The sequence below is a fragment of the Chinchilla lanigera genome, unplaced genomic scaffold, assembly GCF_000276665.1.
Source record: "Chinchilla lanigera isolate Chin_1 unplaced genomic scaffold, ChiLan1.0 scaffold00014, whole genome shotgun sequence".
In the NCBI taxonomy this organism is placed as follows: Eukaryota; Metazoa; Chordata; class Mammalia; order Rodentia; family Chinchillidae; genus Chinchilla; species Chinchilla lanigera.
The window spans coordinates 16,346,418-16,369,592 of record NW_004955415.1 but is presented as its reverse complement, the minus strand read 5'-3'; the positions used below and the strand labels follow the sequence as shown (position 1 = coordinate 16,369,592).

Below are 23,175 nucleotides of genomic sequence, written 5' to 3'. Positions count from 1 at the left end.
GAAAGATATATAACTCAAGCCAGCCATGGTGGCCCACACCTGTCACCCCAGCATTCTGGGGACGCTGAGGCAGGAAGATGGCAAGTTTGAGCTCAGCCTGTGTAACTTAGCAAGAGCCAATCTCAAAAAAGAAAGTTATCGTCGGGCATGGTAGTGCACTTCTGTAATCCTAGTACTCGGGAAGCTGAGGCAGGAGGATTGCCATGGGTCTGAGGCCAGCCTGGGCTACATAGTGAGTTCAAGGCCAACCTGAACTAGTGAGATACTGTCTCAAAAAAAAAGAGTTGCTGTAAAAAAAAAAAAAGGATGTAACTCAGTGTAGAGGCACTAGCTTCAATCTCCAGTACCACACACACACACAAAAGATATAGATATTCAAGAGATACACTTCAAAAACCGTATGATGTATAATTACCTGAGTTTTCTGGAGTGGGAGATATTAAGGGAAATCTGCAAAGGTTTTAGGGGAAAGGTGCTATTGGGCTAGGTCTTTTGGGGACAGTGGGACACGATTCAGGAAGACAAGCACCTTCTCTATGATCAGAAGACTCTGAGAGTGCATTCTTAACACCAAGACTGCCTGTACCCTTGCAGTGAAGCCACACAACCACTTTCAACCCAGCAGTGTCACCACTGACCAAGGCACTGTGTGTGCCAGGGGTGTCACACCTCACCCACAAGTTAATGGAGACCCTCCAACATCCCCTCCCCTGGCAAGTGAGCCTTATTAGCTCAGTGATGTGTACAGAAAGTAACTGCTGATCAGGAGGGGGAAGTGGGGAGAGGGAGAGAGCCTGGTGTCACTGGTTATCATCCCCCTTGGTCTCTTACCTTGATCGCCAAGTACCAGGGCACCGGCTTCCAAAGTGAAATCGCCAGAGGAACTGTCTTTTGAAAGAGTTACAGTCAGCCCTGAGGTGGTCGTGGTGTTCCCGCAGACGTACACGCCACGGGGAGCAATGTTGCATGCCGCCTACCGAGCAAAAGTGTAGAGAATCATTCTAGTGAAGTAGAAATAACAGCTAAGGGTAAACTGCTCCTGGTGTTAGGTCTATGCCTGGTATTCTTCTAAGAGCATCACTGAACAATCTGCACCACCCCCAGAGGCACCACCCCCTTATGTCCTGGCTTGCTGTGGTGGAAACCAAGGCCTCTTAAGAATAAGGAGCTACAGGGACTGGACAGCTAAGGAGGAGGAAGGCAGGGTTCCGCCAAACCAGGGTAGCCTGGCTCTGGAGTCCCAGTACTCAACACAGTTCTGTCAGCCTCTATTTTCAAGTTCAAATAGCAAATCCTGAGTCTAGTTTTAACTTGAAAGGCTCCCAGCCTTCTTTAAACGTGAGGTAATAAAACGGCTTCATATGTGTTCACCCTCTGAGCAGACAAGCTTTGCTAGCAAAGTACACAGCACACAGCTGAATCAGATCTCTGGAGCCAGGCAGGGCTGTCTCACCTCACACCAGATCTCCCTGCACACATCACATTACTGCCCTGAGGAAGAAAGGATAAGTAAAACTGTCTAAGGCATTTAGCCTGGCACCTGGCACGTCACAGGTGCTCCGTGGTGTGGCTGTGCACTGTCTGGCTCCAGAGAATGGCACTATCTCTCTCATCACGTCAGTGGTGCACTCTGGACTTGTACAGTGCACACCCCCAGTGACTGTATGGTGCTGGCTCAGTAAACAGTAGCTGTCATTATTGTTGTTACTTGCAACTCCTTATTTCTTAGTCTTCTTGAGAAGCCTTACAGTACCCTGAGAATGATTTATTAAACTGTTTACTAAATAGTTGTAAGAAAACAGGATTACAAATATATAAACAGTTCATAAGGCAGTGTTAGCCTAATTTTTAAAAATCTGACTTAGCAGGATTTACATGCAATATCCTCCAGTGTTTAAAATCTTTACTTTCCACTAATATTTCAGCTTCTGTTTTTTTTTAATTTGCTTTTTTTTGGGGGTACTGGGGATTGAACTCAGGACCTTCTGCTTGCCAGGCAGGTGCTTGTGCTACTGAGCTAGCTTCCCAGCCCTCAGCTTCTATTTTTAAATTGAGCCAAGAGTTTTAAAAGTATTGTTCCAGGTCTAAGAAACAAGAAAAATTAACCATGTCATTTCCTGGCATTAAAACTTTTTCACTTTTCAGTACCATTAAATGTATTTTAGAACCATTTATCTGCCAAAGAGACAGTTCCTAAATAAAAAAGATATACTACAGAAAAATGGAACTTTTATGTACTGTGGATAAGATGTATAAATTCCATTGAAGATTCATCTGTGCAGATAACCACTGGAGATTAAACAAGGCTTCCACCTACAGTACACTGATTCAAAAGTTACATGGACCATGATTCTGGTCACAAAATGAGTTGGACAAGAATCGAGTCAAATTCAGTAGTTAGGTCCAACGTTGACCTTATGGGGAAATTTGATTCAGTTCTCATCCAGTTTGACTTGCAACCTGAACTGGGGAGAGAACTGAGTTCAAGAACAGAGGCACCACTTACATAGAGTAAGTCCCCAACTTACAAACATTCAAATTGAAACTTGCACAGGTGAGTAACTGTGGAAGACTCACTTTGTTGGCTTAGGAACAAATCTGACTTCCAAATAATTCTCTGGAATGGAACGTGTTTGTAAGTCAGGGACTCACTGTACATGACAAAGACAGAAAGGAAAGGTGTAATGCTTCAGATCCCGGCAGGCATCTTTTCCCTGTACATTCTGCCTAACTATCCTGCTTCCATTTCTATCATGGACTTTGTTTCACCTACAAGCAGGTACTCTTTACCTCAGTTCTCTGCACCTCAGGCTGTGGCAAGGGCTCAGAATGGATTTTTGTTTTTTAAAGGAAGCTCAGCTGGCCAAGAGGCACGGAACACGAAGGCAAGGTTTTAATGGAGTTACAATGATGACTGGTTTAACACTCAGGGAATGAAGGTGACTCACACGAATGGTGGATTGTAAAGGCAAGACAGGGTTGGAGCCGTTTGGTTCTCAGCCCTGGCTGCACAGAATCGCCCGTCAAGGGCTGCAAATATGCAGACACTAGGACTCCAACTTGGAGACTTTTTTTTAGTTTTAAAGCGAAAAATAACTAACAAAGCAACAGTGAAGACAAAATCAAATCAACACAAAAACAAAAAAACCCATACATGACCTCAAAACAAAATGATAGGAATTAACAGTGGTTGCAACATCACATACTACTGTCTTCAACCCAGTTGCTCAGTCCACCAGACATAAGAATGTAAGACTGATCAATCAAAGACAGTAACAATTAAAAAAAAAGTTGGACATGATGCAGAGCTTCACCATACAAGATGGCAGGGGTTCAACAACGGCTCTTATACTGTATATTGTTGTCTTCAGATGAGTCGTTCTAATTATCAGATGCAGGTGTGCAAAATTGGTCAAGAAAAAAGAAAATTTTAAGCATTAACTGTTCCTTTCAATAAACCCCAGACATCAGCAATACACCTATCCCAGCTACCCTTGTATAGCTCTTCATTCATTTTGCCTGGAGCCAGCCACAGTATCTTCAAAGAGCCCCGAAGTTGATCCTGATGCACAAAGATACAGCAGACACGGAACTATAATGTACCAAAGGGCTGGGAAGCCCTTGGCCTGTCCACATTTTCCATACTGGGTGAGGAAGGTTTTCTTAGAAAGGACACTGTGGCTGGCTTCCAGGTATCACTTATAGGAAGCCACAGCATCCCAACAAGCAACACCCTCCGCAGACATCACAAACCCAGGCAGGACCGGCTGCCTGGAAGAGGCAGGCTCTTCCGTGACCATCAACTACAGATAGCACCGAAGGTGCTTTGCTTTGGACTCCAAGAGAAACAAAGAAGTATGCAGATTCCCCTACCTTTACAGGTTGGTCTTGAAGCCCAGTACAGGGCTGCTGCACTTACAGGAAGAGGGAATGAGTGGTCCTGTTTTACTGCCTTAACTATTCTGGTCAGAGATGAGATTACATCTCAACAATAAAGGCTAACAAAACATTGCTAGATACCCCACAAAAGTGCTGGAAATGGGTAACATTTTATTCTAAATGCACTCTCAACAGACCAGGATATCCGTGCAACCTGTGTGACAGGAAATTGGCTTGGTTTGCAAGCAAGGTCAGATGCACACTCCATGTGACATACATGTCCAGGTCACTTATACCCCTAGAGAAACTAGGTCCTCTAGAACACAAACATCCATGCTTTGAGAAAATTCACTGGTCAGTTGTTCGTGTTTTATAAGCAAAAGGTCAAATACTGAAGTACTGATTTCCTACCTGCAGCATCTGACTCTTTCCCAAGCCTGGATCTCCAACAACAAGGACATGTGGGTCTCCTCGAATTGGAATTCTGTTTTTGTCATCTGCATATTTCTGGCTACCTCCAAAGAGTGCTAATACCAAACCTGCTTTAACAAGCTCAAGTGTGGAAGGAGAGGAGAAAAAAACAAAGAAAAATATAAAGATGACTAGCAAAAGAGGTGTAGTATTTTTGCTTCTATGTTTTACAACACTGATTTGTTTGGGGATATAATGTTTAAGCCTACTGAAATTTTAATGTTTTATAACAAAATTATAGAAACTTCTATAACACATATCATTAAAAAGTCAGGCATGGTGCTGCACGCCTGTATTTGAGAGGCTGAGGCAGGAGGATCACTGTTAGTTGAGCCCAGCCTGGGTCATGTGAGTTCAAGGCTAGCCTGAGCCACGTGGCAACCAACAAAAACATCAGTGATGCAGGAGGCAAACTGCAGTCCTTCGCAGGATAAAGCTCCTTCCTAGGAATGAGCGCCTCTCAGTGTGACTGGACATCCAAAGTTAATGCAGGAACCAGCAGACGCTCTGGTTTTGGGGAATGGATTTGTTTCTTGCAGAAATAGCCCTCAGTAATTTCTAAAATCCTCCATATTACATGCTTTCAAGTTTTTGTCACTTGTTCTTTTTGAGACAAACTCTTGTATGTATTTCAGGCTGCCCTTGAACTCGCTATGTAGCCCAGAGCCTATACATTCACAGCACACCTCCTGCCTCAGCCTCTTGTGTGCTGAGATTACAGGCGTGCGCCACCCTGCCCAACAGCCTCATTAATTTATGAAGAATAAAGATTCATATTAAAATATGAATAACTGGCTAACAGAAATTAGCTATTCTTATAAACTATCATTTTCTCAGACTACATATTTTTGAGTGAAGATGAAATACTTACTTCATGACCAAAAATCACTGGGCAAAGCGAGCTGAAAAGCAGAACACAACTTATGAATTCTAACATATACTTCATTGACCCATAAGGAAATCACAATTTGTTTTATTGAGCAACATAGATAAATATAGAAAAAAATTTTATCCCTTCAAATTACTCAAGCAATTTTACTTTTATAGTAAATTCCTAAAAATTTCTGGTTAATCTATAAAAGGATGAGTGCTTTAAACACTGTGTCTGGGTAAGGGAGATGGGACACCTGTAGAGCATTCAAAGTCACCAAATGCACCTGTAACGCGCACCACAACTGGGCATGATGGCAGATGCCTGTAATCCCAGCACGGGTCCAACTCCCAGGACCCCCGATCAGTCAGTCATTCAATGAGATGCACCACAACGACAGCCTTCTCCTTTAGGGCACGGTATACTGTATTTTATATGAAGAGACGTCTTTAGACCTGTCTAGACCTTTAGACAAAACTACTAAGGAATGAACTCAATAAAATACGTTGAAGTGGAATAAAACCTCACTTTTTCTAGCTGAGTTCTAAAAGGACCAGATTCAATAAGGATATGAATATAAAATAGTATATTTACATATATTCTTTATAAACAAGGGACAAACAAAAATAGAGTGGAAGAGTAATTAGGAATAAAATATGGATCCTTATCCCCTTTCAGTATACACAAACTGGCATGGAGGCTCATGCCTCTGATCCTAGCACTCAGGAGGCTGAGGCAGGAGGATTACCACAATTTTAAGGACAACTTGGGCTCCACGGTGAGTTCAAAGCCAGCCCGAACTACACAGTGAGACCTTATTTAAAAATGTGTGTGTGTGTGCGTGTGTGCGCGCATCTAGTGGCTGGTGTCCTGCCCACAGCCCCAGGTGGGCGGTCTCTGTGCAGGTGCTCCTGCTGATCACCACTGGTATTCACCTGCAGCTGTCTGCAGAGGCTTTCTGTGGCCACAGGAGCATCCGCAGCAGGCAGGATGGACCACAAGTGCTGGGCTTTCCACATCCTGCAAGCAGCCTCAAGTTGAGGCCCTTACAAGAACAAACACTGAGAGTTGGGCATGGTGGCGCACACCTGTAATCCCAGCACTTGGGAGGCTGAGGCAGGAGGATCCTTGCGAGTTCAAGACCAGCTTGGGCTACAAAGTGAGTGCAAGGCCAGCCTGAATTGCATAGCGAGATCCTATCTCAAAAAGACACACACACACACACACACACACAAACACATAAAGGCAGCTGGTCTAGTTTGCCAATCTGCTAGATTAATAAATGGAAGACCAAGAGAAATATTACTTTTGATGTTGAAATTGCCAGGCTGGATTCGGACATGACTCTCCAGTACCCAACTCACTTGCCAGCAGAGGCCTTGTTCTCAGCTTAGCATTGGGACTGCCCTCAGCAAACACAGGATGTCACAAAAGAGATAGGGCACACATTCTTCCAAGCACTGGGACATCTGAAGATACCCACGTAACTGGACTCCTCAAGGACTTTGCCCACTGAGGCACGAGGCATCCGGAGAACTCTGACCACTGAGGTTTTACCAAGATCTTCCCGCCTAATGTCCCTTGCCTTCTTTCAAGCCCTCTTTAAAAAGCCTGCTTCCCTTTGTTTTCTACACATGGCCTTTCACCCTCTCTCTGCCTGCACCCGGGCACAATAAATTCCACACCATGTTGCCTTTATGCAAGCCTGGTGGTCTGGGTTGGTCTCTGCCTCATGCCATTCCTTGTAGAACTTACAAAGGGAAAAAAAAGCAAACTGTGCAAAGAAAACCCACATTTTTCATACTAATCTTCTATGAACATGGCAGAAGGACCGCTGAAAATGTTCAGTTTCACTTCATAAACAGTAAGAAGCACCAGTCACAGAGGCGCCCACACCCTGGGCCAGGCTGCTTCCTGGCTGCAGGCCTGCGCCCAAGCACCACGCACCGCAGTAGCCCTGTCCTAGGTCAGCGCTTCCTTCCCTTCCCCCAGCTTGATAAAATACATTTCCAAATCTTTTCAGTTTTTCACGTCTCTTGGGTTCACCTATTATTCAATCTTGTTTTTCCCCTTTCCAAAATTATTCAAAAGACTGTCAAAAATATAAAAAAAATACTAGCATGCTGTGTTAATTATGATAAGCATATTACAAAATCCCACTTAATCATCAGACCAACTTGCTGAGTTAGGCTGAACAATAAAATTCTTGTGTGAGACAGTAAATACTGTATTTGTGTTACTGAAACCAGCAATTAGCCAGTTTCTTCTGTAAAGGATTTGAAAAAAACATCTGTAAGCCACATATATGTTCTCTGTTTCAACTATTCACCCTGCCAACACAGCAGTAGAGTCGCCCAAACACATTACATAAATGAATGAGTGCAGCTGGGTTGTAGTAAACCTTTATGGACACTGATACCTGAATTTCTTATTACTTCCTGTGCCATGGAATACTCTTAATTTTTTCCAACCATTAAAAATATCCAAACTACCGAGCGTGGTGGCGCACGCCTGTAATCCCAGCACTCGGGAGGCTGAGGCAGGAGGATCGTTGCAAGTTCGAGACCAGCCCAGGCTACAAAGTGAGCTCAAGGCCAGTTTGAACTGCATAGTGAGACCCTGTCTCAAAAAAAAAAAAAAATCCAAACCATTCTTAATCCACAGGACATACCAGAGGCGGCTTCAAGCTGACCTGGGCACAGGGCCTCTCACTGGCTGACCATTCTGGCTAGGCTTTGTTACCTGAAGACAAGAGCACCTGACATGCACAAAGGCAGTGCAATCTCAGAGCTTCGTACGTACTTGACGATGAGTTTAAACAGGTTTTCCTCAGCTTGAATCTCCTGGATGGCATAGAAGTCCTTAAGTGAGAACTCCATCAATGTTCTGTGCTTACAGCCGTCCTCAGAGGTCTCTGTTTTCTGACCTTTGCTATTGCTAACAGAATTTGCTTCAATGTACAAAAGGAACATGCACTTGTCGTTCTTATTTCGTGATCCTATAAATTCAAAGTATTAAATATCGTATTAGTATTTTCATTTTCCCTGCAATGACTCAACTAGGATAGTAAAAAGAGTCACAGTGAGCTACAAATAAACCTTTAAAGTGTCATCTTATGTAAGCAACAAGGAAATGCCTACATTATTTGAGATTCGGTGAAATAGCTTATAAAGAAAAGAGATGATTGCTGACTAATCATTATTGAGAGATAATTATAATCAGGAAAAAGTTACACACACCTTCCTCAGCATTTGAGACTTTGACAATTCCAGTAATGGTCACCGTATCTCCCGGGACACAGCTATCCACAAGGTCATGCACAAGCTCACACTCTATTGTCCGCGGAATCCGACCTGCTTCTCGATGAGTATCAGACATGAGCTCCTGGATTCTAAATGTTCAACAACTTTCGGTTAGAATACACACATACAGTTGTTCCCTCAAAACATTAACTGTGCAGAGTCCACAGGGCACTGAGCAGGAGGCCAAATCAGCTTTAAAAGAAGTTTGGTGGTGAATCTACAATTGCTTCAATGTGGCAGCATGAACAGGGCATTTGCCCCACCTCCCTCCACAGGTCCACAACATGAGTCCCTAAAAGGATAAAGGAAGTTCTGGGGACAGTGAGAAGTCTGCAGCAAAGCCGAGGACTTTTCTGACAACAGCAAATGGGCAACAGTGGTGGGTGAAAGAAAATGAAGCCCAGAACACAGACAGGTAAAAAGTGCAGGAGCAAAGAGAAGTGGGAGCCCTGGAGAAGCTCCAGAGGTGGGCAAGGGACCAGCATCACTTGCGGGAGACAACAGTGGCTCAGAATCGTTCTGGAAGGTGGTGGACAGCCACGGAGGGGAAGAGTGAGGACTTCACCACCTGGAAACCTGACCCATGCTGTATAGGGACACACGGATTTCCTCTATGAGGGCTGCTGAGGTGTCCAGTGAAGCCATCAGAACTACAGAAAAAAGCCCCTCATTCTGGCATTTGCTCAAACTAATTAAAAAACACATTCATAAAACACAGTGGTGCACACCCATAATCCCAACACTCAGGAGGCTGAGGCAGGAGGATCACTCTAAGTTCAAGGCCAGCCTGAAATACATAGAAAGAGCTTACCTCAAAAAACCCCACAAAACCACAAGCCCCACTTTCTGGGACCCCTTCTGTACCTCTCAGACAGAAGCATTCTTTCTCTCAATAAATTCTTCCTACTTTTTAAAACAAAACAAAACAAACAAAAGCAAATCCCACATTCGTAACAGTCAAGACTCATACATACTCAGGGACTTGTGACAAAAAAAATGCCTACCTATAAAACAGCAAATAATTGCTGGGCATAGTGGTGCCTACCTGTAATTCCAGCATTCAGGAGGCTGAGGCAGGAAGATTGCCAAAAGTTTGAAGTCAGCCTGGGCTACATAGTAAGTTTACCCTGAACCACGTAGAGAAAGCCTATCTCAAAAAAACAAAAAACAAAACAAAAACAAAAACAACAACAAAAATAAAACCAGTCGTACCTATTCCAAGTAATTTCTCATCAGATATTTGAGAGTGAAATGGCAGTAATTCAAGAAGAACATAAACAAAACCTTGCTTAATAGTTTTGAGAAAATGTTGCTACCTAAAAAAAACAAAAATTAGCTGCTATAAGAAAGGGACGGGGGCTGGGGATTTAGCTCAGCAGCAAAGCGCCTGCCTGGCAAGCGCAAGGTCGTGAGTTCGGTTCCCAGTACTGGAGAAAAACCAAAAAAAAAAAAAGAAAGGGACGATGGGAAAACAATTGTGAGATCAGGAAAACTGAAAATATGTATATAAAAATCCAACATTTATAGAACAGATATATGAAAACACCAAAGAAATTTAGAAAACAGCACAAAGAAAATGAAAGATTTGGCAAAAGCTTAGACAAGGGAACAAGCCGAAGGATGCAGCTGGTAAGAAGCCCACAGAGAGAAGTCAGGTGTCGTACAGTAGGAGACAACTCGAGGACAAAGGGTCTGTCTGTGTCAGGGATGAAGACAAACCAGACAGACCCTCCTCACTGACTAGAACATCTACATACACAGACTGTGAGGAGGGGAAGTCCAGTTCCCCCAAAGGAACAGAATCGGACCAGCATCACACCCCTCATCAACAGCAGGGAAAACATTAACAGACTTTGGTAGCCAGGCGAGCTCTTATCCAGGCTAAGATCCGAATAAAGGCATTTACTGACATGCAAGGACCCAGAATGTTTTACCTCTTACATAAACTTTCTGAAAATTTCTTGAGAATTTTTCTAGAAAAATAAGATTATAGAAAACAATATTCAAGAAAATGGGGGCCTAATTCTAGCAGTGCAACAAAGAAAATTCCAGGATAAAGCAGGGCTGCAGGTCAGAAAACAACCAAGCCAGGCGTGGTGGTGAACACCTGTACACCAACATTTAGGAGTGTGAAGCAGGATTGCCAAGAGTTCGAGGCCAGCCTGGGCTACATGGTGAGTTCAAGAGCAGCCTGAACTACACAGTGAGACCTTGCCTCAAAAAACAAACGAACAACAACAACAACAAAAAGATAAAGCCAGGAGCCAGGATGTCAGCAGATAACTCTGTGGGACTGGTTTTATCCCAGAATATACTACAAACAAATTTTGGTTTCACTTAAAAATATTTTCCTACCTCACCACTTGTAGTGATTACACAATAACCACTTTACCACCATCCTTATTAATTTTCTTCATACGTTTAAGTGTTCCCAATGTTTTATCAACTCTGTGAAAACATATCAGCAAACTATTTCTACACATCATGGCTGCTGTCAGCAGATGCACTTTTAAGAACAGGGGTCTACGGCAACTGTAAGGCTTTGATACGCAGTACAAGGCCACCTCTTGATGCACACACATGCTCAATGCATTAGCTGAGAAGCAGTAGTTTAATTCCTGTGGGGTCATCCCAACCTAAGCCTCAGAAAAAAGTAGAAATTGAATTAACCATATATGGCAGAAAGGAAATTTTTCTTCTAAGGCAAAAAGTCACTATCTTTTTTTTTTTTAATTTTTATTTTAAAGAATAAAAGAAGGATAACATAATAATAGGGGGGACTTAGCAAATTACAGACAAAATGGTAGGAAATTATCAATGGTTATCGTTTTACGTATTATTATCTACAAAATAGTTTCTCAGGAAAACAAATAGACAAATAATAGTGAGTTAGAGACAAAAGAGGTAGGAGATTATCAAGAGTTGTTGTGCTATACTTTGGTATCTTCAAAGTGGCTTCTAAAGCAAAAAGTCACTATCTATAGAATAAAACAATTACCTAAGCTAGCACTGTCTTTTCTTGTTTTTTTGAGGCAGGGTCTCACTATGTAGTTTAGGCTGCCCCTGAACTCACTATGTTGTCCAGACTGGCCTCAAACTAGTGACGATCATCTTCCCTCAGCTTCCCAAGACCTGAGATTGAAGGCATGTACCACTGCACCAGCTGTGTAGACAGGGTTTATTGTAACTCATTTTAAGATTAATTTGGGCAAAATCATACTTTTAAAGACCCAAGAAAAGGGTTTTTTAAATTGTTTCTGGTTGTAATACTGGGAAGTGCTCTACCACTATGCCATATCCCAGCCCTTCTTTGAATTTTATTTTGAGATAAGGTGTTGCAAAGTTGCTCAGGTTGGCCTCAAATTTGTGATCCTCCTGCCTCAGCCTCCGAGAACAGCTAGAATTATATGTATGCACTATCATGCCTAGCTTAAAAAAAGGATTTAAATAGCCTGTTTTCAACTATCTACCACTGTGCTTGATTTCCTAATATCAGGACATCATTCAAATCTGATTAAAATATTTAAGTCTATTTTCTTGTTTGCTATTTTAACTTGAAATCAAAGAGGTTTTGTTTATATAAATTACCCTAGGACTTGTTTACATTTGCCATTCTATGAATTTTATAGAACTTCTCATGCCCTCAACCTCCCTCAGTGGTAAAAGAACCAGAGACCCAGCTGAAAATCAGTCTCTACTACTCAGAGGGCACACAATCAAGCTCAAGAGTCTGACACAGACATTTGTTATATATATGTTAGTCTCATCGGGAACGAGGGTGGACCTAGGACAGGGCTTGGTACCAAACCACTTCATCTTTTCTCTAGGTTCTTAGTGTTTTAGGATCCCGGACAGCACTCTGATTTAAAAAACTACCCATTATTTTATATTTAGGGATGAGTGTGGCCCGGTGGTTAGGCAAAAGAGGGAATAATTTACTGGGTGAAAAACGTAAGAGAAAACTACTTGGACTTGCAAAAAACCCAAAACCACTATATAATGCAGTAAAATTATAGATTTACATGGCAGCAAAAATCAAAAGCTTAACTTAAAAAAAAGCTACAGCAAAGGTTATAAAATGCCTGGAGGACAATGAGCGCATGAAAGGAAAGAGGCCAATGCCAGGCTCCTTCATCTGGAAACCTCAGTGTTCCTTCTGTGACGCTCATGATGAAATGAATCACACAGCTTCATTTATGGTCTACATCCAGTTTCAGGCATCACGTAACTACAACTGTTTCTCAAGAGTCCTATGACAAAATCTTTGCATTCTTTGAGAAATCTGAGAGATTCAGTCTTTCATATCAAGACCGTTACTTCCACTTTCCCAAACACACTTACTACATGCCTCCCCAGTTTCCAGTGGAAAGTGACAGCCTGACCCAGCACCAGGAGCACTAAACCCTGCCTTCCATTTAACAGTCTGTTGCTTACTTGATTGACTGCCAGTCCATGGTCACTGTGAGAGGAGAGCTGCGGAGGGGGGTGAATGACTTCCCACGACAGGCAGGCACAGGACACTGCAAGGACACAACGCAGTGACAGTCACATCTCAGGAAAATTCAAGTGACAGCATTTTATTCAAGTAAACCCACTACGAGCTCTGATGCCTTCCCATTTCCTCCTGCAACAACACAATGTCAGCCGCTTCCAAAGCGCTCTCCCAGCCGCACGGCTCCTCCTGCCTCACGCCATGCGCTCTGTGCCCTGGAGTCTGCTGCTCTGTGGGCTCCTTGCCGGCCCCGTCCTCCTCAGCCACACATACCCAGCCCATCCTTCTGAAAGCCCTCCCAGGGCCTTACTCCCCAGCTCTCATCAGGCCTCCTCTAGCACTCTCTGTATGCTGTATTTGCTGCTCTACACAGGCAGTCCTTGACATAGAAGCAAGTTATGTCACTTCCTCAGTCACTTCTTTGGCATTTGGACCGCAGGATGCACTTATAAACTCAGGCATTGTGGCAGACTGTATTTTCCAAACAAGACTGCAACGTTTTTCCTCAAACTTTTCTAGAACATTGCCACTCCCCCGTAAGTGTCTAATTCCCTTTCCTAGCATCTGGCCAGGCTTGTGACTATCTGCAGTCATGAGAAAGCAACAGACGCAATGCTGCCTGCCCTTCCCAAGTCTAGCTTATAAGAGGCAGAGCCTGTCAACTGGACCTCCTCGCCTTGTGGCTGTCAGCAGCCATAGGAGCAGACTCAGTGCTCCGAGCAGCTATGCTGTACCGAAAAGGCAAAGCCAGGCCATCTGAGGGCCCAAAAGAGAAGGCACAGGTGCCTGATCAACCCCAACCACCTTGCTGTATCAGCTCTACCCGTCATCTCTGACTACAACTCCACAGACACCTGGAGCAGAACTACCCCGGTGAGTAGTTCTTAAAAATTCCCAACCCACAGAAGTCACAGATCAGACTATTCTGATCCACTAAGTTTAGGGTGACTGTGGCAATGGTGACTAGCACAGCAATCACTCTGAACAGACATCTGATCCCTTTAATTCACACACGTCGGATCTCTTCATAATGGCACACATCTTCTGCTTCGGAGTCACTCCCCACTTCAGTAGAGGGCATAAAAACATAAGGCAAACAAATACTTTCCATAGAAAATACCCGTTTAAATCTAAAGTTATACCTTCAGCTGAGACAAATGTTAGATGGCACCTATTTTTTAATACCATCGATTATTTAGAATCAATTGCTCAATCTAACACAGCTTGCTCTTCCTGTAAGAGAAAGAAGCCCTGGAAATTTCAAACAAAAACATCATGTATTTCTATTTTCAGATTCTTTAAGTAATTATTTACCTCATTAAGACTCAACCCCTTACAAGAGTGAAAATTTAACAAACGTTTTAGTTTATTAAAATACAAACATAGTAAAGCCAAACTCTACAAAAGATAAAGTTAGGCAAATCCTTTTGTCTCATCAAACAGTTTTAGTAAGATGAACATAAATAAGACATCATGGAGCCAGTACAGGAGCAATGAAATGACCAGACTCACATGTAGGAGCGCCGTGGACTACAGCGGCTTACTACATGAGAGACAATGATAAGCAGACAGCAGCAAGACCACAAATGGTGGTTCCCCTCAAAATTAGATCCTTAGTTTTGTGCCATTCGAAATTACTGGCCAGATGGACAATATTAAATGCCAGATGGATGAAAGACCTAAATATTAGAAAAAATGAGAAAGCTGGGCATGGTGGTGCAGGCCTGTAATTCCAGTACTCAGGAGACTTGATGCAGGATCGCTGTGAGTTCAAGGTCAGTCTGGCTACCCAGAGAGTTCAAGGAGTTCAAGGGCAGCCTCAACCACATAGCAAGATCCTGTCTTCAAAAAAAAAGGAAAATATGGGAAAGTTTTATAATGTTCAGGTAAAGAAGGGCTTTTTACATAGGCCATAAAGCTTAAGGTATAAGCAAAAAACCAATTTGACTGTGTCAGAATATAAAACTGTAGAACAAAAACCACCACAAAGCTAAAAGATAAACCAAAGGCCAGAAGATACCTATAATAGATAAAACCAACAATGAGTTAGTACCTAGCATATAAAAAGAACTCCTGTCAAGAAAGCAATGAACAGGGCCGGGGATCTAGCTCAGTGGCACAGCACCTGCCTGGCAAGGGTGAGGTCCTGAGTTTGATTCCCAGTACCAAAAAACCATAAACAAATAAAGGAAAGAAAGAAAGCATTAAACTAAAGGAAATGAACGAAAATATAAATAGAAAGTTCAGTAAAGATATCAAAAGATGCTCAGCCACAGACTTTCACATGCTCAGCCACAGACTTTCACATGCTCAGCCACAGACTTTCACCCCACTGGGGTAAATGATATTTTAAAAAATTAAAAAGTCTAATAATACCAAGTGTTAATGAAAATACAAGGAAAGAACTGCTTAACAAGCCAGTAAGGGTGTAAGCTGAGGTCAGTACTCTGGAAGGTAATATGACAGCATCTAATACAGTTAACAATAAGTAAAGCCTCTAACTTGGAAATTCGAGACGTGTCCAAGAATGCTCGATGCAAATGCTGGGGATATAGCTCAGTGGCACAGCACCTGCCTGGCAAGTGCAGGGTCCTGAGTTCGATTCCTAATACAGAAAGCAAGCAAGTAAGCAAGCAAGCTTGATGCAGCGTCATTTGACACTGTAAAACTCTACAAGAAACTCAAATGCCCACCATGGATAAACAGTTGCTATTTACTTCATGGAATACTCTTATGAGTATGGCTGCAAAAATGAGAGAATTAGGTATGTATTACAGGAAGCAGAATTCCAACAAAGGGAAAAACAAGGGGTAGAATGTGACATTCAGTATCATTTACATAAGCATAACACAAAGTAACCCTGCACATATTTACAGTCAAGAATAAAGAAAGATGTGGACTTAGCACATGCTGACTTTAAAGTAGTGGATGCCTCTGGTAATAGAACAGAGGGAATGGAATTGCAGAGGGGAACAGAAAGACTCAATTTAAGCATAGTACTTTATATGTTTTGTTAAAAAAATTAAGCTAAAATAACAAAACTTAATACTTGCCAGTCAAATGGTGACTACATAAATGTTAGTTATATTATCTTCTGAACTTTTCCAGCTTTAAAATTCAGGGTTTAAAAAGAAAAAGGTCAATGAAGAGAAAAGGAAAAAACATTAAGAAACCTTGATGTGTGTTACCTATTAAGTCAAAACATACAAATATCAATGGAAAGGCTGCACAATAACTTCAAGCTAGTGATCATCTGTGGGACTGGTACAGGCAAAGTGTTAAAAAGAGAAACTAATGCTTTGTATCTTTAAAAGTATATCTGGAGCTGAAAAATGCTAATTCTGGGTGGTGGATAGAAGAATGTTTATTTTACATCTATATTTCCTGGACCTTAAAATATTTCAGAATTTAAAAAACAAAAATAAACTCTGTTCAGAAACATTGCAAAACATTTCAGTGAACTGATTTGCCTTCTTATCAGGATAAAGCAGCAGTTAGGGAGCACATCACCTTTGTGGGAAGACTGTATTTTCCATCTGGAAGAGGAAGGCTCTGAACCTCTCCACAAGCAGCACAGAGAAAAGCCATCTTGATGCAGAGAGGCTTTATGTTACTGACGCGAACCACAGTCCCTCTCAGTGTGATGTACTTTCCATAGTAATTTGCCCGAACATTCTTCAGGTGTGTCAAGGGCTCATAGTTGTACACCCTACAGATGAAACAGGAACCCCTGTAAGTCCACAGCTGGGAGGTCTGTATTGAGTACATCTGTATTTTCACAAGTTCCTTCTAGGAGGCGCTATGAATTACCAAACCATACTGTGCTGTTACGGATCAGAAATCTCACAAGAAGGAAATTACTCTAAGAAATAAACAAATAAAAATACAAAACTAAATCTTCTGTACCAGGCAGGGAGGTGCATGCTTGTAATCCCAGCACTTGGAAAGGTGAGGCAGGAGAATCACTGGGAATTTGAGGTCAGGGTGGGCTATACAGTGACTGCAAGGCCAGTTTGAACCACAGAGCAAAATTCTGTCTCAAACAAAACAGAACTAAATCTTCACTTTCTTCTTCTTCTTTTTTTTTTTTAATCCATACACTGCTATCTAGGGAAAAAAAAAAAAAAGCCAAGAAAAAAATCTACACATTCAACAGCTTCTGGTTTGTAACTTCTGTTTAAAGAATCCTGTTTAAAGAATATCATTTCAGGGGCTGGGGATTTAGCTCAGCGGCACAGCGCCTGCCTGGCAAGCACAAAGTTGTGAGTTTGGTTCCCGGTACCGGACAAAAAAAAAGAAAAAAAAGAATATCGTTTTAGGAACTGGGATGTAGGTTATGGACAAGCATGAGGCCCTAAATTTGATTCCTAGCACAAAAATAAAATAAAAGGAATATCTTTCTAAACTCTGATGAGTTTCATTTTCTTATTTATCTCAATGAATTTGAAATATTAAAATACAGATGAATTTTTAAAATTTCATTTATACTCTTGTATCTAATGAACCTAATAATTTAACCAAGTTAGTACACTACATGGATTATTAAATTTATACAGCAAAATGGTGATAAGTGTATATTGAAAAACAATGTTTACAAAAATTTTCTGTTGGGAAATCAACTTCCTTGGGCAGAAAATGTAACATCTCTTTGAAAAACTTTTAGGGTATTCACTTTGGTATGATGATCAATGAAATTATCAAGAAATTCATACCATTTTTACTGGTTTCTATAATAATGTGTGTGTATAAAAGAGTCTTACAATGTAGCCCAGGCAGGCCTCAAACTCATGGTAATCCTCCTGCCTCAGCATCCCAACCATCAGGATTGCAAACGCACACCAACACCTCCACCCTGAGGTTCTCCTTTGTTGTTTTTTTTTCTTTTTTTGAGACTTGGTCTCACTGTGTAATTTAGGTTGGCCTTGAGTTCACCATGTAGCCCAGGCTGGCCTAACCCTCAAGGATTACTTGTGGTTATTCTTGTGACCCAGCCTCCCAAGAGCTGGGATTACAGTCCTGCGCCACCACACCCTGCTGAGGTTCTCATTCTTAAACAGCTGTTAGCACCCTACTCTAAATAATACTAGCAAGCGTCTTACCGTGCATAAATGTGAGGCACATTTACCATTGTTCCCCCATCACTAGACAATCTTTCTTGGGCTTGCAATTCAGCAGCATGCTTTTCAAGGTCCTTAGTTAATACCTAAAGAAAACAGGTATTCACTCGAAGATGAAAAATGTTCTCTGTAAGCAGAACTTTTTTGTACAGAATCTGAAATTTAGTTCAGAACAAATCAGAAAGTAAATAGGGCTCTGCTGGCCTTCAAGTCTGATATTCAATTATTACCACTTATCTTACAGTGGAATGTTTTACTTGGGATTTTGCTGTCCCTGGACTGAAAATTCCAACATCTCTGCCTGCCGTCTTTTGTCCCAAATGAGCTTAACATTAAAAAACCTTGTATCACCCTCAAAACCATCACCCCTGGATTCTATTAAGAAATATTTTTCTACTTCTCCATATGCACTGAGTAATCAAGATATAAAAAAATAAAAAGGACATTTAAAATACCCCAAACCAGTTTCCTAGGCAGTATTAAATAAATATTTAATACCTATGTGTATACAAAATAGTATACTGACAATCTATGAGACAAAATAAGATGCATATGTATTGGTTATAAAGGCTATAAAGAGTTAAATGCAAAATACGTTATGAGTTTTGAAAAGGGGTCATAAGAAAGGTTTTACAGAGTGACAGACCATTGATTTGGCCACAAGAATCTGGCTATGTGAGGGGAAGGGAATTCTAGGGTGAACAGACAGCACGAGCACCATCCAGTTAGACTGTGGGACGGAGCTCAGTCTCACCGGGTCAGTGCCTGGGGACGAGTGGAGAGATGAAGGTGAGTGGGTCATGGAAGGCTTGCAAAGTCACCTAAGTGATGTGGGCTTCGTGTAGTGCAATGAAGCAACAAGTTTCATATTTAACAAAGGCAATCATTCAGGAACAATAATAAATCCTTAGCCTAAGACATAGGCAAGTAAGGATGGAAACTAGGTGGGCCTAAGGGACATTTTAGAAAGAATGAAATGAAAGGATGTGGTTACAGACAGTAACAAGCTAGGTGGTGGGAAGACAACAGTCAGGTTCCTGGTTTCCAAGAGCAGACACCTGCTCTATTGTCATGAGTGTCCCTCACACCTGTATGTCCTCATCTCTCCTGCTCTGTGACTAAACCCAACCTTCCTCTGCAGACCTAACATAAGCCCTATGTCTCCCTTTGCGCTTTCCTCTGCTTCCCCAACAGCTAAGAGTCTTCCTTTTGCCTATGAACACACACAACACTTTCCCTGTGCCTGTCCTGAGATTTGCTACACTTTACCTTGAAGGTTTAATCTGTTGGCTAGCCTAAAATATTTGTTTTTCTTTTTTTTTGGTACTGGGAATCAAACTCAGGACCTTGTGCTTGCCAGGCAGGCGCTTAGGCCGCTAAGCTATATCCCTGGCCCTAGCCTAAAATATTAAGTGCACACATGCTGTATCACTGACTGTCAGAAAGGCTCAGGCAGGCACGGGACATATTGTTATTTCTCTTTTGTAGATGGACACTTGGAGAAGTGATTTGCCTCATGCCATAGAACGTACATCCTCAAGAACAAGGTTTAATTTCAGTTCTCTCTGCTAGTAAAAGCTAAGTATCTTCTTAAAGAAAGTACCAACACTGTGACACCTTGCTTGAAAAATGTGCTGAAAGTCTGTACAAAATATTTACCTGATGTACTGCCAGACCCATGCAGGCCAAGGTTTTCTCAGGTGCATCCCTTAGTTCATTTCCTATATCCGGTATCAAGTTAGTTAGTTCATCATCTTTTGTCAGGTTTTTAAAATCCACCAAAATACTTCCCTTTCTTTCTATTTCATCCTGTGAAAGTTGGAAGATAATTTTTGAGTTGATTATCACAACTGAATGTCAGATAATGGCAAGCACTGCATAGGCTTTGTGCCAGGCATGGTTCTAACGTTTTAAACGTATTAATTCATTTAGGCTTCTTAACAAAGCTTTGGGGAGGTATTTATACTGTTACCTCCGAGTAAGAAACAAGGAAACTAAGGCACAGAGAAGTAATTCACCACGTCTGTGCTCGGCAGAGTTGGGATCTGATCACAGGCAGCCTGGCTCCAAGCCTCTGATCAGTCACTAGCATCTCAAGTATGCTGTTTAGTGAGGTGACACATGAAGGTGGGTGGGTAGCTCTATGGTGGAGAATCTTACCTTATCATATAAATCAATATGCCTTGTGAAAAATTTTTCAAATGCTTGAATCTTCTCAATAAAAGGAGAGTTATCACTGTAAACTAATCCAATAAACATGGCATTAGCACGAATAATCATACAAGTATAAGCACGTATTTCATGAGACAGAAAAAATACTTTAAGTGTAGTAAATGTTTTTTCCCATTTGCTTTGTATTCCAATTACATTTAGCTAAAAACTGGTGGGAATGTATCCTTGAGCTTCTAAAACAAGTTTAGGGGAAGCCAGCATGGTGGCTGCATGCAAGAAGCCAGCCCGGACTACACGGCAAGACCCTGTCTCAAAAAGAAAAATTAAAAATTAATTTTAAAAAAAGTGTCGGTCTGCATACTCTGAAATGCAGACAGGAGTGGATCTCTCTCTAAAAGCTCTACTGTCTGGGAAACTTTATATTGCATTTTAGATGCTTAAAAGGACATATTAGTTCAGGCAGTTTAACATAATAAGCCTGAAACAAACACTGTAATAATGCCAAAGTGAGACACATGAACTAAATTCTTATTCTGAAACATAGCTAAGAAAATGACAATCTCTGTAAAGTAAGTCACATCAGTTCAAATTGCCACTGGTCAAATTCTTTCCCAAGATCTGGAGACAAACTAATGCTTCACTCTGAACTCAAAACTAGAAAGCTATTTTTCTTAACATCTTAGAAGTTCAGTAATATTTTCAACTTGGTCTCTCACAGGGAAATAGTACAATGAAATAGTTTGAAAGCACAAGTGGTCAAACCCAAGATCCCAGGGGCTGGGGATATAGTTCAGTAGCATTTTTAGGACCAATCCAATGTCATTTACAGTGTTCTAAGCTAACTACTAGGGAACTAATACAACTATTGGTGGGTGGGTAATAATTCCCTTAAGCAAAAAAAGATCTGTGAAACACATTCATATATTTATCAGGAAAAAACCAGAGTAGTACCAATATGGACTTTCTTTTAAAGAATACTAGCTTCTTTTTAAGCACTGGATTTCAATTTTTACAAATAATCTTAGAACAATTCAAGTGACTGAAGTTTTCATAGGAAGGAATATAAACAATATAAACCAAAAAAAAAAAAAAAAGGAAAAGGATCAAAAGATGGGTGGAAGGGACAAGGAAGGACAGGAAAGAGGATGCAAAAGGAATTAAGAAGTGTTATGTACATGTACCAACTTCCCACAAGGAATGTAAATATTATGTACTACATACAGGTACTAATAAACTAAACTAAATTAAACTAAAAGAAAAAGTATAGCTCTGTGGAAAATAGCTCTTATGCACAAAAAACATGTACATGTTCCATTTTTCTGTTAAAAAACTATGAGGTGGATTAACAATCATTTTCACAGAAATGAAAAAATGTGTAAAGTCACACGTCATTGCATTTATATTTACAAAAAACCATAGACAGACATGCATTTCTCCTTTATTGGGGCAATTTAAATACACGTGTGAACATTAAGGCAGTGGTGATTCGAATCCACAGTCATAGGCAACTGTGCCCAAAGCATATTTGTCTAGTAGGTTGAGTTCACCTGTCCAGCTCTTATTAACCTATTTATTACCAGCTTTTTGCATCAGATGTATGGGATAAGCATTAGTAGCAACCACCATAAATTTACTTTAATGAATCATTAGTCTGCTTTGTAGATTTTATTTTAAGGATTTAGCCTTCAGCAGCTTTGTAGATTTTATTTTAAGGATTTAGCCTTCAGCAGCACAAGCATTTGCCACAAAAAGAACAGAACATTTTTGGATAAACAGCTTACAGGCTACACTGAACAACATTTTTGTATAGTACTTTATTTACAAAATAAATACTGAGTGGCTGGTATGGGGCAAGCCCTATAGTCTAGTGGAGAAAACACATACATAGATATATACATACATACATATATATACACACGTATATATGTATGTATGTGTGTATATATATATGTGTTTGTATATATGGCTAAAACACAGCCTATAGTTCATAAGAGATGTAATAAACACATAGATTCTATATGAACACAGGAAAGACACTTCTCCACATCTATATGGACTATACCATGATACTGGCTGGTTATCAAAAGGAGATCTCTTAACTGTCTCTATATGCACCTGTGCTGGTTACTAGCTCTTGTTTTCTGCTCTGTGATGCTATGACTGAAATCCTCAACCTACTGGTAACCCTAGCCATAAAAAGGGCTGCTCTTTCCTGCTACTTCAAGAGAGATTAGAGAGGTCAGCTCAATGTTCGCTTTCTGCTCTTTCAGTCTTCTATCTATAGTCCCAACTCCTTAAATTAAATTCCTTTTTTGAAACACCTAGTGTGGCTTTTGTTTCCCCAACTGATATAAAACCTAAAAATAATGTTTTTTAACATAAGCATGATTTAATTGTTTAGAAGAATGAACATTGATGGGTATATTTCAGTAACTACAATGAATTATAGTAGTACAAGATGTAGCATCCAAAGACAAGGAAATATAATTTATGGTACTTTTTGCACTTTTAACTCTACCTTCAGAAAAATAAAGCTTCCAGCCTCTATATGGTATGAACTGATCCAACGTTGACTGCTGTAGCAAAGGCTGTGGAGTTTGTTCTGGAAAAAAAAATTATGCTATGTTAATAAAAACAAAGCAAACTCTTTCAATTTGTTTCTCCTTTCAACAATTAGCATTTTACATGACATTAACAGAGCAGCTGAATTAGTCTTCAGTAAAAATTCTGGACATTAACATTCAAATACTTGGTAAGGAATAGCATCAAATGAAAGACTCTCATTTGAGTTAAACTCTTGTTTAACTTAAGAGAGTTACGCTACACTCAGAGGCATGAATTACTTCCTCCACCACAGAAAAAAATTAATCA

At 40.9% G+C, this 23,175-nt stretch overlaps 2 protein-coding genes across 3 annotated transcripts in view; one reads left to right on the top strand and one right to left on the bottom strand.

Moving 5' to 3' along the window:
- The window catches only part of Trmt6 (tRNA methyltransferase 6), a 56,347-nt gene that overhangs the window by 20,520 nt on the left and 12,652 nt on the right, over positions 1-23,175 (top strand). The window lies entirely within an intron of this gene.
- The window catches only part of Mcm8 (minichromosome maintenance complex component 8), a gene marked incomplete in the record, with an annotated part of 34,451 nt that overhangs the window by 10,330 nt on the left and 946 nt on the right, over positions 1-23,175 (bottom strand). The window contains 11 exon segments of the mRNA XM_013512261.1: positions 832-973; positions 4,291-4,431; positions 5,222-5,252; positions 8,024-8,219; positions 8,461-8,612; positions 12,958-13,043; positions 16,526-16,724; positions 18,115-18,218; positions 19,792-19,941; positions 20,293-20,375; positions 22,823-22,906. Of these exon segments, the coding sequence (XP_013367715.1) occupies positions 832-973; positions 4,291-4,431; positions 5,222-5,252; positions 8,024-8,219; positions 8,461-8,612; positions 12,958-13,043; positions 16,526-16,724; positions 18,115-18,218; positions 19,792-19,941; positions 20,293-20,375; positions 22,823-22,906 (1,368 nt within the window).